The following is a 17,729-nucleotide window of genomic DNA, read 5'->3' as shown; positions in this document are numbered from 1 at the left end:
TTCCTAAAGCATCCCAGAGCATAATTCAGTTCGACACAGAGGGTTCTTAAACAATGCATGGAAACAGATAAGCTCCTTAGAATTAGATCTAGAGTCAGCAAGCTGAGCAAAGAGCCACTAAAGTTAGTCAACAGGAAATGATGAGGGCAAGAAAATATCCCAAACACCACCCTTTTCCAGGGCTTGTGTGTATTTCTGCTCTGGAAACTTTCTACCAAAGTAAAATGCCTAAAGACCTTTATATTAAAAATGGTGCTTTGTTTTGAAACCCTGCTAGAAGAGAGATGCTGGTGCTTTCCTATTCAACAGCATAATAAGAACACTTGTCCAGGAAGGAGTGAAACCCAGGTCCAACTCTTTCCTTTCTCTGAAGAAGTGATGCATATTTTATTAAACTAATCACACACTTTCCATGGGAGTACCTAAATAATGGGCTACAATAACAATCACTCTTGTTCTCCCCTACTCTGGCCCAGTGGATTTTAAATTCTTTTTTGCTTGACAGCAAAACTCATTCAGGCAAGGCCTCTACTCTAGATTTGATACAGAGGCCATGGAGAGGACTGAAATTAAGTTTCCCACATACTGGAAGAGTACCCTAACCAGTAGGCTATTTTATTGGGTGAGAATGCCATTTATTCCTTCAAAATCATAGCTAGAGAAAGAAAACAGACACTGCTGTTGCCACTGCTTTTTTTTTTTTTTTTAAGAGGTCGTGGGTGTGGGCAAAGCCCTCTTAGTATGTGATAAGCATGCTCAGAATACCTACTGAACAGGATGCTTCAATGGGCCCACGTAGGGAATGGGCCTATGTAGGGCTTAGGCCTGAAAGAGGTGCTGAACTGTTCTATACCTGTCAAAAAGGAGACACTTACTTACAGGCACAGACCAAAGCAAAACTTCATGGGCTAGATCCTATTCTACCTATGAGACACCCAAGCAGAGTTAGACACCTAACCACAATCTTATTCCAACCTGCTGAAGTCCCTGAAAAATTAACATGCCTACTTTTATAACATGCTGTCACCTCAGCCTCAAGACAAAAAAAAAAAAAAAAAAAAAAAAAATCACAATAGCAGCAAGGTCAAGGAAAACCTACGAACCCTTTTGCATTAACTGTTTTTCAGGGAGTCAAGCAAGGTGAACAGTATCACATTTGGGTACGTCAGTCTATCTGGGCACCTAATAGGTAGAAGAGGTTCTAGGCTAATGTGCCTAAGGAACTTTACTGATGAAAACTTAGAGAATCTATTTTCTCACATTCCAAAGTCCTTTTGTGAATCGCAGCCTTAGAGGGATTAAACAAAAAAGCCACACAAATGCTTTATTATTCATCAATTTAGTTTTTTGAAGGATAATGGAAAATCTCAAGTTTAGCAACCACTGTTATTTCTGCTTTTACTTTCCTTTGCCCTCGTCTTCTTCAAATGGAAAAAGTTTCTTATTTTCTCAAATCTTCATCATCCCAAAAAGCCATTATTCATGAGACAATCGTCAGTCTTGAGGCTCTGGGCTACATGCCATCTTCCCCAAATTCTACTGTCTGATACTGCTCCTGTCACATCCATGCTGCTTCCTTGTCTGAACCTGTGGCTTTAGATATGACAGCACAGGTAGGAAGGATACTGCTGTATGAGCTGATGGCTCGACACTGCCTTCTAGATTAGCAGTATGTCCCTCATCCACAGAGCAAAAAAATCCTCCTGTCTGTCACAATAACTCTTGAGGACACCATGTCATTAGGAAGAAGTCAAGATATGATAACGAAATCTAAAACATAAGAGGTTCATCTGTATACAAAACAGGTTCCAGTTTACAAAAGGTCCACTTAAAAAGGTCCGTGTCAAGGTCAGCTTCACCGTCAAATTCTGATATAGCAGCTATTTAGGAAAAGAAAAAATTCTCAGGAATGGATGCTATTGACAGTTACTGTACCGCATAGGCAAATCCAGGCCTACAACAAAGTATGTAGCTAAACCCCTTAAGGCACGCACAGTGAAGAGAGCTCACTCCTGCAAGCGGCAAGGGTACATGCCCCTCACCATAGTAGTGGATGCCAGTGAGCTCAGAGAGCTCACCAGCTGGTCAGCACAGGATCTAGCCAGAGTACCTACTTTCATCTAACTCAAGAGCCCAGAGGGTGAGTGCCACCACTTGTGTCCCTTCTTTTGCCCTGCTGCTGAATTCAGCCAGCTGAGCAGAGGGGAGGTAGATGAATGGGGCAGAGAGTTGAACAGCAGGAGCACTTTCTCCCAATCTCTGGAGCTACATAAAAGTAGGGATTCCAACCAGGGCATGCACCAATCAGCTGGTGAGCTCAGAGCTCCCAGCAGGAGCTGCCCTTACCTGTGAGCTCAGAGAGCTCACTGAACCTCCAGCACACAGTCAAAAAGGGGGTTGTGACCACGCTGCTGCACTCCTTGCAGATCTGCGTTTGCTATACCATCTACATTTTGTCAAAACAGAAGTGTATGGAATGAAAATGTGGCATACAAACTCAATGATGTGGCTTATTTTCAATGCATTTCAGATACAACATAACTTTATTCTGATTTAAAAATACAGGATGAATTTCCTTACCCAAATGATGCATGTAAAATACATTATCTGCAGAATTCTAAAATATGAAGAAGGCAGAGTAGGTCTGACCTCAGAAAAACACAGATAACTACCTCTTTCTAAGATGTGAAGAGTAATAGACATTTGAAGAGCTCTACTTAAAGCATTTGACTGAAATGGGTGGACCACCTTCTGTTACCATCCTAACAACACTGATAACTGACTGAGGGATTATTTTATTATTGGCTCAAGACATATTGGGTGCATCTACCACAATAAGTCAAAATTAAATCAAGCTCTGACATCAGCTCCTGATGTCAGTTGTTAAAGCCTAGTGAGGAGAGATCTGTGAAAGCTGTTTACTTTGTGAGAGGTATAATATATTGAGGCAATGCAGATTTACACTTTGTTTCTATTATATCACCCCTTATGAGTTTTTCAGGCTTGTAACAGAAAATAAAAACAGCTTCAATGCAAATGAAAAAGCCAAAATGTTTGATGTGTTTTTTAAAAAAAAATGAACAAAGAATGACAACAGCCTCCCCCCATCTGAAGGATACAGTATATGTAGATACAAGGGAAACAAATTCCTACAAGTAACTCCTCCAGCGATATAGAGCTGACAATATGATTCCTTTCATACCTGGATTACCATATACTTTAACAACAGCTGAAGAAAATAGCAAGTCTGATCCTCAGCAATCTTTTCACCAGAGACAGCTGGCAAAAGTGGGGTTATTTCTTCAGGACAAATCTTTGCTAAAATACAAAGAAACAAAGATAAATTACACATAAAAACTTAAAAATAATGGAATAAATATAACACAGCGTCTGATTGGCACTTGGCTTTATACAATAACTGGCCAGATCTTTTTGCTTTACTCCCCCTGCACAGGCTTCTGACAAGCTTTTGCCTCCTTAAAAGCTACATACATATACAAATTATATCTAAACACACAACCATGTGCATACAAAAACTAACTGTAAACAGTTCATGTGAGATAACAACAGGTACTTTGATAAGATAAACCATCAGACAGTAATCCATCTACTCAACCATTCATATGGACTAAATAAATGATATCTTTGGAGGTGGAGCACTGAAGGAATATTCTTATATTTTGAATATCATATCCTCAACAGCACTGCTGAATGGAACCATGAAATGTCAGGTCTTCACCTTTGCTCAATTTTGTATTTCATGAAACTGAACTAAGAAGCCTTAACCTACACCTCCCAGTTCAGCTCTCTAAAGGAAGCTGCCATTTAAAAGTGGATCAATGTCCTCTTCAAACCTCCCCAAATTATTTTTTCTTTGAACTTCTGCCTCCTGCAGTGGTACTTTAGTAGTAGCATTACATAGGGTTACAGTAAAAATGATGAGAATGGCAACTTGTTCAAGATGTGGGCCAAGGCATACCACCTAAGCCTGATCTATGACTCAAGGCTACCTAGGTCTTTGACTATCTCCTGATGGAGGTGAAACTATAATTCAAACCTCATCTTTGTTGACAGCAATATAGAAGTTACATGCAAAAAAGATGTACTGGAACCCATTCCACACACAGCACGGACCACCTGAATTGCTATCAATGTCACAACAGCCATAACTCTAAATATGATATCAGTGCGTAGACGCTTTGGTTTTAAGAAAGCAGACTGAAGAGGCTTTTCTGAAGAACTGAACAAAATGGTCCACATCAAACCAGTCTTGGCTAACTGCCACCTCTTTGTGAATGCACTGTGTAAAACCTCCAACGGGTATATACACCTTGAGGATGCAAAACTGAGTATATAATAGGGATGTGAAAGGATAAATGATTAATCATTGAACCCAAGGGGCTTCAACCTTTTTCAACAGGTGTACCCCTTCTCTCTCAAAGTTTCAGCTCATGTACCCCTTTATATTTTTTTCTTGTTTTTAAGGAGGAGAGGGAAGAGGGCAGATTGAGGCCCCCATCATAAGGGAGGGAGTGGGGCTGGGGCAGGTGCTGCACAGACCCCCACCGGGAAGAGCCCAGCACAGCCCTGGCCCCAGGCCCCAGCAGCAGCCTGTCCTGCCCCTTGCACAGATCTGGGGTCATATGCCCCCCATGCCTTTCCAGGTGTGTGCAGTGACTCAGTCTCACGTCCTGCCCCCTTCCCCACCACAGGGGCCTCAATCTGCGCTGCGCCCCCCCGCCCCAGACCCCTTCCTTCACAGCACACTTACCAGCCAGACCTGGCCGCTCCCTCCTAGGCACCTGCATGCTGTGCTGCAGCTGCATGCAGCATTTATCGGCCATATTAGTTCTGCATACCCCCTACAACCTTTTTAAGCACCCCTAGGGATATGCGTACCCCTGGTTGACAACCGTTGATTTAACCAATAAGCCCAGTGATAGCCAGTTAGCTTACCAGTTATCATTTAGTACAGGATACAGTATGGCAAGGAACAGGGGGAAGGGAAGGGAAATCACACAGTGCCCCAGCAGGAACCAGAAGATAGCAAGGCAGGCAAGGTATGATGGGGACACAGCATGCAGGTGGCTAGGAGGGAGGAAAGGAAGATGAGAGGAAGTGGGGAAGGGCAATAAGGACCAGTAGCCTGAGGCTAAAGAGGAAAACAGCATGTGGCCTTATGACTCCTCAATTAAGCAGTTAGCCGCTCATTCACAGGTGTTCCCTCACTCCCAGGTTGGTGAGGAGGGGGTTTCCCCATGGGCTGTGTTGTCTGGCTGGGCTTGTCACCACCTCCTCCCCACCCACCCCACCAAAGGGCTCTGGGAGGGGCTCCCAGCACCAGCTATGTCCAAGCTGCTATGTTACTGGTTCACTGCTTAACCAATATAATTAGAAGAGGTTAAATGGATTTTTTTTTTTAATATTTACATCCATAGTATATATCAGGGTTTACTTCCATGCTAGCCACCATATACAAAAAATACCAGCAAATGTTTCAAAAGATATTCTTTTCTCAGAAGACAGTACTGTGGCAGGGGGAGTCCAAACTAACAAGTTCCAAGAAGAAAGGAGAGAGAAATGGAAAGAATTGATCAAAGGAATAGATATGAACCATACTAGCAGGAAAGTGTGGTTAACCATTCACAAACTGAGTAATGATCCAAAGAAAGTACAGAAATACAACATCACAGCCAACCAGGTGGCTCATCAGCTTCTAGTTAACGATAAAGTTTTAAACAAACAAGCTAAAATACGGATTCAATGGCAAACCGATCTGAAGGAAAATCAGTTTAGCATGCCATACACAATGGCATATGAATTTGATGCCAAAATAAGACACTTGAAAAAATGGCAAAACAGCTGAATTCTATGACATATGCATGGAGCAGATCAAGCACTTTGGTCCCACAACCAAGTTACAAGACTTACACCTTTTTAACAACTGCTCATCACCCTTAGAATACCTAAACTATGGGGACACGGCCATATAATAGCTCTATTAAAGGCAGGGAAGGATGCCTCTGGCTGAAAGAACTTGAGGCCAGTGTTACCTGTGTGCTATCTTTATCAGCTTTATGAATGCCTTATTCCCAATTACCTTTCACCTCATATTCCATGACATCTAACACCAGAACAAACCAGATTTAGATCAGGCAAATCCTGTACTGGCCAAATTCTAAATATCACCCAGCATGCAAAAGATGGATTTGAGATCGGTGTAAAAAAACAGCACCTGTTATTATATCCCTATCAGAGGCATACAGCACAATCAACCACTGAAACTTGTTTGCCAAAATCTGTGAGATAACACATGACTATCACCTAGTGCAGCTCACCCAATCTCTTTGGAGACTAGATGTTTTTATGTAGAACTGTGCAAGAAACAGTGCTGCTGGAGATGACAGGAAAACAGTATACATACTAGCACCAATCCTTTTTAACATTAACAAAGATCAACCCATACAAACCAATACAAGGAGCTTCACATATGCCGATGATTAGGGATCCTGGTTTTCCATTTGCCATGGAAAAATGAAGAAAAATGCAGATTTTCCCCTTTAAAGGAAAAAAACATAGGAAATGGCAGGTTTCACCTTGCAAGCTCACAGAGTTCCAGCCTGTAAGGTGCTGCAGGGTGGGAGGCCTGAGCAGAAGGTGATCAGCCAGAAGTCATCACTTGCATGTGCGCATTCACACAAACATGGCAGCCAGGCAGCACGGAGAACACCACCTGCAACTCCCCATAGGTATGTCTAGGTGGGCTGGGTGGGGAGTGAGAAGGGATTGAGGCTCCCATAGTGAGGGAGGGAGTTAGGTAGGGCTGAGGCTGGGGGCTCTGTCCAGCTGGGGCAGTGCATGAGGCCTGGGGCCAGGCAGCAGTGCCTGGGCAGGAAGCAGGACAAAGCTGTGGGGAGCTCATCCAGAGGGGAGGTGGCAGTGGGGCCAGCTCCCCACCTCTACACACCCCCCTAGGAGGGCATGGGGGGTATGTGCCCCCCAGATTTGTGCATGGGGCAAAGGCAGACGCAGGCCCCTGCCCTTCCAGAAGCACCCAAGCCCTGGCTGCTGCCTGTGGGAGGTGGTGGGTGTTCCAGCTGAAGCAGAGCACAGAGGCTGGCTGCCCCTTGCCCACAGACAGCATGGATGGAGCAGACCCTGAGCAGGGGTGGATGCAGGCTGACAGCTGCAGGCTCAGGGCTCCCCGCCCTGCTGCCCTCCCCCTGGGGGCTTTCACAGCCCAGCAGGCAGGACCTTGCACAGCAGAGCGGAGCAGGGAAGCTTGCTTCTGCCAGAAGCCACACACCACCACAGTGAGGCGCCCACTGCCCACCTAGCAGCAGCAGAGGGAACAACTCCTTGCCACCACCTCCAGTGCTGCCAGGTGGTGCCTCACCATGTTGGTGCAGGGCTCCAGGCAGCAGCACAGAGCCTTCCCGTCCTGCCCCGCCACGACAGGTCCTGTTTACAGGGCTGCAGAGGCCCCTTGGGGGAGTGCAGCAGGGTGGGGAGCCCCAAGTCCATAACGAGCAGCCCGTATCTGCTAACCCACACAGGCTCCGCTCCAGCTGTGCCACCCAGTAGGGGAGCCAGGGGTGGAGGAGCCAGGCTCTGCATTCTGCTCTGGCCACAGCACCCACCAACAGGCATTAGCTAGGGCTCAGGTGCTGTTGGTGGGGGCAGGGGACTGTGGACCCAAGTCCCTCACCCCACAGCCCTGGCAGCTAGGGGCCTGCTCTGGCAGGGCTGGGGGAGGGGGCTCTGGGTGGGGAGTGAGAAGCAACAAGGCCAGGGAGTTGTGGGTCAGGAATGAGGAGCACCAGCAGGGCTGCGGGGCTGTGGCTTGGGAGCGAGAAGCAATAACATGGGCAAGGCATCAGCATATCAGGGTTCCTCATTGCCACAAAGCAATGGGGGAGGATAGCCGCAGCTGAACCCACGTCTTCGTGGGTGAAGGGGGTGGGGAAGCTCTGATTTTCCAAAACCCAAAATCAAATGCCAAAATTCATAGGCCTTTAGAATTTATTTCATTATAGTGACTGAGGCACTGGTAGGTTTCCAACTTGTTTTAAAACTATAAATATATCAGTAAAACATTGTGTTTAACTGATACCTACATAGTGGTGTTTCATTTTAATTGTGGACAAACAGATTTGGGGGGGTTCACCAGCAAATTTATGATTTTTAAATAAAAAAAAAAACTAGGATTCCCACTGATGATCTATGCATCACCTTGTTAGAGAAGGACTTTGCTGCTGCTGAGAACTGACTAACGTGTGCTGAGCAGCTTCTTACATTACTATAATAAGAGCCAGCTTTGCGCAAACTCAAGACATAGGCCACAGGCTTTCACTTATGCCATAGAGAAATCAAGCAGAAATTAATAACCACCTGGGATGGAATCCCACTGACTAATCACCTGAACCCTGTAAACTTGGGAGTTATATTGGACCAAACACATACCTTCAAAGCACATGTATAGAAAATGAAAGGGAAAGTCAGTGCCTGCAATAACATATGTCAAAGGTTGGCCACCTAAAAGTAGACAGTGAACCCAGCTACATTACAAACCACCACTACTGCCTTGTGTTACTGCACTGCAGAGTATGAATGTCCTGCGTGGGAATGATCAGTTCATGCCACGAAACTAGATTCACTTCTAAATGACATCTGTTATGAAATAACAGGGATCCCTATGAAGCTGCAATCAGCCTCAGATTCCCATCAGCAGGCCAGAATGGCCCAATTTGGGTCTAGGGTGGACCAGTGCTAGGACTGGCTGCTGCCACTACTTCTCTGTGCCATTAGGCTGTGGTGCAGCACAGGAAAGCTCCCTGTGCCCACTGCCTGGGCACAGCAGCATGGTGCTGTCTGCCAAATGTCACCGAAGCCCTAGTTCCACGGGCCAGATCTCATGGTTCTGTAGGTGGGATTTGGCTGGGCCATAGGTTGCTGATCCCTGCTCTGAGGAATTTTTAGATGATAATTTTTGGTGCACCATAAATTTTGACAGCATAAACTGAATTTAATATCAAAATGAGCACCTCAAGGGCTACTGTGCCACAGGCATTATCCACATTCATTTTGAATTTAAATTAAATATTTATTTTAGAAAAAAGTTAACTGAAACTGCCATAGAATTTATAGAATTTCGGTCAGAATGCCACAGAATATGAGGCCCCGCCAAAAGCAGTACCTTTTCAGAGAACAAAATAACTAACATCTGATAAAGGATAAAATTGGAGGAAATAACTAGTAGGTGAATGGAATCATAATCCCTTAATCTATTTTTTGGGCTCAATGTTCTGATCAGAACAAAGATAAGACATGCAAATAGATATATACAAAAAGCATACCTAATTAAATAATTAAGAACACCACAGAGCTTGCCCAGAGCAGCAACACACTCACAGATGCCCCTTTCTCCTACAACATGATATTAAAAAAACCCAAAAAAGAAACAAAAACAAAAAACAAAACAAAACAAAACCTTCCTTTTTCTTCCTCCTCCCTCCCACTGCTTCTCATCTTCTCATTTTTTCCCCTTTGGACTCCTCAGTGTGGAGTGCTCCTGAAGTGAAAGCCTCAGCAAAGTGACAATTCCAGCATTTCCACTTGATCCATTATTAGGATCAATCTAATTGTTCTCAGCAAAATTCTGTGGAACTTACTACCCTCTTTGCAACACAAAAACCCAGATTTGGAGAACTCTGTGCATGTTGCAAGATGTTTTACTATACTTTATCCAGACAGAAAAGAAAAGTCTTGAGAAGAGTCTTGGCAATTAACCATTAAATTATTTTTCTAATAAGGATATTTTAATTTTTGTGCTCGAACTGAGACACCTGTGACTGGTACCTTTTAGAAACCCGAACAAGTTAGTCATTTATACTAACACACATATATACTAACAGTTGAGGCCATATAGCAGGGTGGGCAATTACTTCCGGCAGAGGGCTGTTTACCAAATTTTGGAAAGCCATTGAGGGCAGCATGGGTAGCCCTGTCCCTTGACAGAGCCCCTGGCAGCCTGGCCCCACGCTCCTGCCGGCACTGGCCCTGGTGTACCAGTGCAGGCTCCAAGCTCCCACCCAGCTGTCACTGTGCTCTGCATACCCCCTAGCTGCCCCTTCCTCTACCTGAGGCAGCCATTTCCCTGCTCCTCCCCTTGCCTGCCAGCTGGCTGGCCAGCACCACATGGTTCCCAGCTGCAGCGCAAGATTGCAGGAGCCAGCCTGGCCAGCCCTAAGGACTGAGGCAATCACCTACAGTCCTCCCCTGCCTCCCACCCCTCCTCCTTCTTATCTGTATTTCTCTTGGTGCAGGGAGGCAGAAGCAGTCGCAGGCCAGAAGCCTCCAGAAGCCCCTTGCTAGGCAGAGGCTTTTCACTGGGACTCAGGCTGGGAGGGATTGGGAAGGGTAAGGCCAAGCCAGACTTGCTGCTGAGGCTGTTTAGTTCTGCCCCTGGCTCCTACTGCCCATTTCCTGTCATCTTTGACAGGCAGCCAGGGGCAGATAAATATTGATTTTCTAACATTTTTAGGGGCCCCATGGGCCAGACAGAATGCCCTGATAGGCTGGATCTGGCCTACGGGCCGTATTTTGCCTGCCCCTGCCATACAGAATAGGAGGCAGACACTTGCTGTACTAGAAACTAGAATCCACAACCCTCTTCTGCTTCCTTATTCAGGGGATATACCTTCCCCTAAACCTAAGGCAAATTTATCAGAGACCTGAAATACTAACAAACCAGATCCCTGCTAAGTTGAGAAACTTGAAAGCCTTACAATCTAACCTACCCATACCATCCAGACCAATCTGGTACCAAGATAAAAATTAATTTCTAGACCACTGAGAAACTAGCATGATGCTCACAGCAAGACCAAAACTGACCTCAGAGGTGGGGACAGCTTTTGTTCCTGGGCAAAAAATGACACATTTAGCAGCGGTAAAGGTGTGTAAAAGCCTATCCTCAAGTACACGGCTAACTAACAGAATTCTACTGCATCTTTCAGTTAAGCCAATTAACTAAAACTGTTTACTCCACCAGTCCAATAGGAACACGGATTTGTGTATATTGCATCCCTGTTGAGCACAGAACTGCTGCCAAGCCTAAGAATGATGCTTGCGAGTGTGATCCATGCCACACGCTGCCTAATTGCTGGGTTTTTGCATGTCTGGAGCAGTAGTGAGTAGGTAGAGCTCATTTCATCATCAGCAGTCCTGGACTCAGCTGACAGGCAGTATACAAATGACCTAAATATCCACAAAAAGCACAAGAAAGGGCAATCCTGGAACGAGAACCAAGCATTTTCTTTCCCCCACTGCCACAGGCCAAATATCCTCACCTTTGAATGTACAGAAGTGCTCTTTGTAGATCTTGAAGATGGTGTCTAATGACAATGTATGAAAGAGTTAAGAATGATTTTTCTACCTATAAACACCAACAAGCCTTATTTCCACAATTAGCTGAAGTTCAGCTATTTATACTGAATAGAACTTATTACGACTTATTCTATTCAGCGACAGGTCAAAATTAATCGGAGAAATGATGACCTACGCAATTTATTTCTCTTTCTAACTGTAAGAAAACTAAAATGTATGTGCTGGTATTACAAAAACAGAGGGAATCTGGTGTTACGAAAATAATTTTATTGCGTAATAAACTCAATACAAAATCTCAGATGCAATGAGGTACAAAGATATATCGAATGACCTATTAGATATTTTCCCCATAAGCCATACCTATAACTCTATGATTTAAAGACGAAAAGAGTGCAATACATTAGTCATGTGAATATTCATGATTTTACTTACCATCAAGTAAACTGGGAGGAGGACTAATGAGGGTATCCAGTGTACAAGCACCTCTTGATGACATAATAGGTGGAAAACCAGGCACAAGACATGCAAAAATTAACACTTGCTCTTCTGAGCAATTTGTCTGAAGTCCTTGAAGCCAAAGAAGATACAGTCGGATTCCTTCACATCTTATCTAAAACAAGAACATTTTGTGGAAAGTGATATTAAAATAAACCTGAAAATACAGCGATGATACAATTTTAAGAAATTAGAAAAATTATTTACCAGAAATATGGTGAGTGATTTCGCTTCCACCATCCCCAGACAATCAGAAAATAATAACTGCTAGTTTAACCATGTAAAACAGGCATTACAAACTTAAGGTCTGTAAACCAGAACCAGCCTATGGAGCTAGGTATCTTTAGCAGCATTCTGGTAGCAGGGGGTTTCCCTGTGCTGTGGCTGGGAGGCAGGGTGCTTTGCCTGTGCTGTAGTCGGGTGGCTGGGGAAGTGGCCATGGTGGCTGGGTAGAAGGTGCTGGCCCAACTCAGACCCAAGATGAGTTGTCTTTGGGTTGCCACTCAAAACGTTTACCGACTGCTAGTGTAGAGGGTATGCCGGCACCAGAGATAAGGATAAGGTGCAGTTTCATCTAGCCAAAAAATGCTCCCTAGAGCAGGGGTCAAAAACCTACAGTCCACAGGCCAGATCCAGCCCACTACATGACTTCATCTGGCCTGCAAACCTGGGATATCAGTGGCAATGTGGTGGCACGAGAAATTACAAGCATAGAGCAGCACAGGAAGTGGTGGCTGGATCACAAGCATGGTAGGAGAAGTGACAGCAGTGGGAGTGTTACAACCAGCAGCTCATTTGCAGACCCAGATACATTATGTTGCATCTAAAGTGTGCCTAACCTCTGCCCTATAGGGCTGTCACAAGTTGGATCAACCTTGATGCTGTTTCAGCTTGAACCAGGAGTCAAACAGCTGTGGTAACTCCAGAAAATTATTCCGCATCTGCCAAATGTAGCTCAGTTGCATGCAAGGTTCAAAACCTTAAAGTTGATCCTCCAAGGAAGTAGAGTGGTTGTACTTCCTGCATACAGCAACTGATGATATATCATACCACATCAGGTGTGAAATCCTGACCCTGATAACAATCAATGGGAGTTTTGCCATTGACTTCAATGGGGATAGGATAGTGCCATAGTAGTCCACGTATTTCCTTGAAAAACTCTACTTAATTAAATTACTATTCATGTTATGATTTATTTTGTATAACCCAATGATACAGGACCCTCAGTAAACTTTTAACAAAGAAAGCTAATAAATATGGTAGAATTCTAATTTTTGGTATTTGAATGAGAAAAAGAACAATGGATTAACAACTACTGACAAAAACAAAATTTTGCATTCAAACTAACAGTATAATGTGTCAACTTTCTAGCTAGGGATATCTGAGGATCTGTTAACCCATAGAAACTGATCTTTTCCAGAGGCAGAATTAACAAAATGTATTATAGCTGTAGCAAATCATCACATAAATATTACAATAATGAGGTAAACTTGTAAACCTGAGGAAAAAAATTGCGAACTAAAAACAGAAATACCACTTACAGGAACTTTTGTAATAATCAGTATACAGTCATTTGAAAAATGATTACAGCACATTTGGAATTTAGACTGACAGATACATTAGATTGACAGATAGACATTACTCTGCAGAACCAGTTAAACTGAAGCAGCAAGAAACACTAAATATATCATCTATGAGAAATACCTTTATAGAATTTCCAGTGTGCAAAAGCTTTTTCAAAATGGATCCTGAAATTGAAAAACAAAACAGAAAAATACATTGGTAAAATATCTGAAGGTGCCTGCTTTTGTCAAACATGCATGTTGGCTGCAAAAGACCATCTGTGCTGTGCTGTGCTGTGCTGTGCTGTTCATCATACTACTTCTGCAATGTGCTTATTTAAGAAATATCTTAGGAAAAAAATGTAAAACTAATATTATATATGCTATATGCTGATGCACAAATGTAAAATAAAATTCAGTACAGCTTTGCAGCTGACATGTTTGTTTTACTCAGATGCCTGCTCATTTTTAAAGGAAGTGGAAAATGGTTGCTCTAACCAATGAGATTTCTACTTTTATATTTAAGAAAAATATTTAAAACAACTCAATTAACATTTTCTACATATATTTTACATCATAATTTACCAATGCTGACAAAACCAGAGAGGAAAAGCATGCATGTTCACACTGTGTGTAATGCCAATAAGCTTGCAGATGCATAAACTCATGGAAAAGAAAAGAAAAGCTGTTTTAATATCATTTAATACAGGGGTTTAAAATTTGTGTCAACTGCACACAGTATCTATTTCAACCCATATGTGCCAAAATTAGAAGCAACTGTGAAAATTCTGGTTTAACAACGTAATATAAAAAACATTCCAAATTTGAAAATGTGAAATACTGTTAGCTAAACTCTCAAAATAATATTGTCACTGTTAAACTCAAAGAGAAGTAACAAGTTCATAGCTCAGTATCAATAAACTACTTTAACCAGATACTTAGATTCTAGTGAACAAGAATTAGCCATTCTATAATACTAAATTAATCCTACTGCACTAATAAATTTACATATTTGCTGTATCAGTGCACATGACCATTAGGTAATAGCCAAATCATCTGCATGAAAAAAATGAATGTGTTGGCATACTAAGTGAGACTACCTAAAAATTTGGTTAATGATGACTATATTTCAGAAATCAAAATACGTTAGTTATAAAAAGGCTGAGTTCAGCCTAATTTGCACAATACAAGTTTACAGGAAATTGTCATGAAGCAACCCAAGCAGATGTCTCCTTTTATTTTCATCTGTGTTAACTGGAAATTTGACAACAGCTCTTTCCTTGACCTTTCATTTCCACCCATTATTTCTGCTGCCATCATAAAATCATTGCTCAGCTAGAAAACACAGTAGTTGATTAAACAGCAAAATCAATGTCAGAAACCAGAATGAGAAGCAGTACTTAGAAAAGCACCATGGGTCCAAATTATTTCAATAGGCAGCATAGTACACATTCTCTCCACTTCAGCGGTATTCAGAATTAGAGCTTTTCATTTTCACAGCAGTAATGAATCTAATATACTCTAATTACCAGGAACATTATCAAACTAAATATTTTAAAGTTCCGATTCCATGTTACAAACAACAGATTTTTAAAACTAAAGGAACTCTGAAAATTAATTTAATTTTGTGGCCTCTCTCTACTCTTCTATTTATTTTTCTAAACTGTAAATCAAGATATTTGTACCACTGTTTGTGATTTTTGCACTAAAATACACACTCTTCTTGTTAAATCCCTAAACTGTGACAAGTGAGCCTGTTTCAAAAACTGTGAAGCTTCATAAGGCAAATAAGCCTCTATCTCATTCTATTATTGGCTTCTCAAGTTTCATGTGGGTATAAGACTAGCTTCTTGCACAACTGATATTAAGGCTTTACAGTTATTAAAGAAAGACAAAATTATATTAAAAGAATGTTAATGTTTCAAAATCTAGTGTTCAAAACTTAGGGAATGCCTTCATCCAAGTTGTCAATGAAATCTTGATTCAGCTTTTTATGCATACACTATGATACAATCTTTAACTACATGATGACATTTTTGCTTTAGGATCTCATCCAGTACAGAGAACGGATAGTGCCATGGGAATGAACTCAAGCTGCTGAGGGCACGAGACTTATTTGCAGCATATCTCTCCTAATTTTGGCAGACACTGGAGGCGCTGGAAGGTAGTGAGGTAGGCTATTTGTGGGAAGAAAAAGGAGGGTCTTGCAGTTGGGCTAGCTGAATGATGCCTAAATAACTGGATTCTATTCCTGTTGTCACAAATCCATTAACAGGGAACCCCCAACAGCTCAGTTTCTCCCCACTGCACTGTCACTTGCCTCAAGGAACAGACCTGAGGTTGCCCTGAGATAGTGCCCTAACCCAGCAGATCTTAGCCTCAAGTGGTCTTCACTTGTGGGTTATGGAAGAAATTACAGGTCCCCCTCTCCATGGAGAGAGTCAGCCTGTGTCATGGGATGGGGTCCCCAGGGATGGCCCAGGGATTGGGCCTAGGGCTCCTTGACCATGCCAATCCTACCCAACAAGCACCCACTTTCTCATCCGCCACTTCCTGCTGGTAATTTTGATATGGGGAGGCTGCCCTTGACCTTACTGTCTGGACACGGTCTTGCTGGACCCCACTGAACACTGTGGGTTCTTAGACCCCTTGGCGTCCTGCTTCAAAATGGATGATTCACGGGACACTCTCAGCCTTATGGGCTAGATGCATGGCTCCAAAACCACTCCTTTACCAGACCTCAAGCCTTGCAGATAGTACTGATGTTGTCTCTCCTGGGCCTTGCTATAACTTGGCTCCTTGTCCTCACTGGGATCTCCGCAGCCCTGTCTCTGTGCTGAGGGCTGCTCATCCCCTTATCACTGCGCTCTTCTCTGGCACTGGGGTACCCATACTGTTGTGGGCCCCCAATGAGGCCTTCTCCTTCCCCAATAGCCTCAGCCCAATCCACCGGTCAAACAGCAACTAAAATCTGAGCCCCTGGGCTATAACACAATATAAGCAGTTCAGGGTGTGTTCTGTCCCTTTAAAACATCAAACTTCCCCCAACACTAATTGCCTTATAAGCCAGGGTCTCTGGTGAGCTCCTGGAGCCCCTTAATTCTACCCAGAGTAGAACAGGCAGCCAAGCCTCTCTGGTGAGCTTCTTCCCCTTTGGCTGCTGACAGAGAACTCCCCGTCTAGTCCCAGCCTTGGGGTTTCTATGTGCCTGTTGCCTTAGTAACCTGCACTTGTGGGCTTCTGTCTGGCTCTCAGGGCCCTCTCCCTAGGCAGCTTCTGCTCTTATAGGAGCAGGCACCTTAGTGCCCTGCGACAGCCTGGTATATCACTCACCCAGAAATCACTCTCTCCACCAGCAATCAATTAGAAAAAAAAGCAGTAAAAGGATTTATTACATAGGACAAAAAGAATTATGCAAACAAAACAGACCACAGGTCTGGAGTCACGAAAGTACAGATTCTTATCCTCTCATCTACCTACACCTAACCTTTCACGAGAATCCCTGTCAGAGTCCTTTGAATATATGTCTTTGAATCTCTGGCTATGCAGGGTTTACTAACCCAGTGTTTCCCAACCAGTGTGCCACAGCAGGTGTGGCACGGCATTCTGGGCTGGAGCCATACCCCCACCTGCTGCTACTGCGGACACAGACAAACAGGGAGCATGGCTCCAGCCACGCAGAGGGTGTGGCTCCAGACCAAAATGCCATCCGACTGGTCACGTGCCTCCCCTCCCTGTCAGTGTCCGGCTGACCACGTGCTACCCCCTCTTCCCTGCTCCACGTCCAGTGTGTCGTGGTGCTTTTTAATTTAAGTAAATGTGCTGTGAGACAAAAAAGGCTGGAAAACACTGTACTAACCCCAGTTACTAGGTTAGTAATGACCAAATCAACACAAAGGCTGATTTCTAACAGGACCAGATCTTGAAAAGTTTCCAAAGCTAGCCCCTTAATCAGTATTATTCTAATCTTCCATGAGTCACCAGAATCCTCCACAAGGTTCTGGTTCCTTGGCTACTTGCACTTCCTCAGCCTGTTGGGTCATTACACTCAGATCCTTTCTTATTGTGGAGCTGATTCCTCAACTGCAGCCAGACAATGCCCAGGGCTGCCCACCCTACCAGTGGCCCCTTGTTTCTGCTATTCTGAGAAACAAAGTCCTGGCCCTGGAACACAATGGCAAGGGACAATTAGCAGTTCCGTCCACTCCATGGCTAGGGACAGACATTACACATAAACTAGTTTAAGTGATCAGAACCTGGTTTAAACCTGTAACAGAACAGATGTTC

At 43.6% G+C, this 17,729-nt stretch overlaps 1 protein-coding gene across 2 annotated transcripts in view; it reads right to left on the bottom strand.

Moving 5' to 3' along the window:
* The window catches only part of RALGAPA2 (Ral GTPase activating protein catalytic subunit alpha 2), a 359,228-nt gene that overhangs the window by 269,804 nt on the left and 71,695 nt on the right, over nt 1-17,729 (bottom strand). For both annotated transcript variants that reach the window (XM_090051969.1, XM_090051977.1), the window contains exons 5-7: nt 13,585-13,628; nt 11,818-11,995; nt 3,203-3,318 (exon numbers count right to left, since the gene is read on the bottom strand). In XM_090051969.1, the coding sequence (XP_089908095.1) occupies nt 3,203-3,318; nt 11,818-11,995; nt 13,585-13,628 (338 nt within the window). The remainder of the gene's footprint in view (nt 1-3,202; nt 3,319-11,817; nt 11,996-13,584; nt 13,629-17,729) is intronic.

Source organism: Crocodylus siamensis, chromosome 1 (genome assembly GCF_052110815.1).
Source record: "Crocodylus siamensis isolate JL-2025a chromosome 1, ASM5211081v1, whole genome shotgun sequence".
Classification (NCBI taxonomy): domain Eukaryota; kingdom Metazoa; phylum Chordata; order Crocodylia; family Crocodylidae; genus Crocodylus; species Crocodylus siamensis.
The sequence above is the reverse complement of the archived record's forward strand: the minus strand, read 5'-3'. Positions and strand labels throughout refer to the sequence as shown.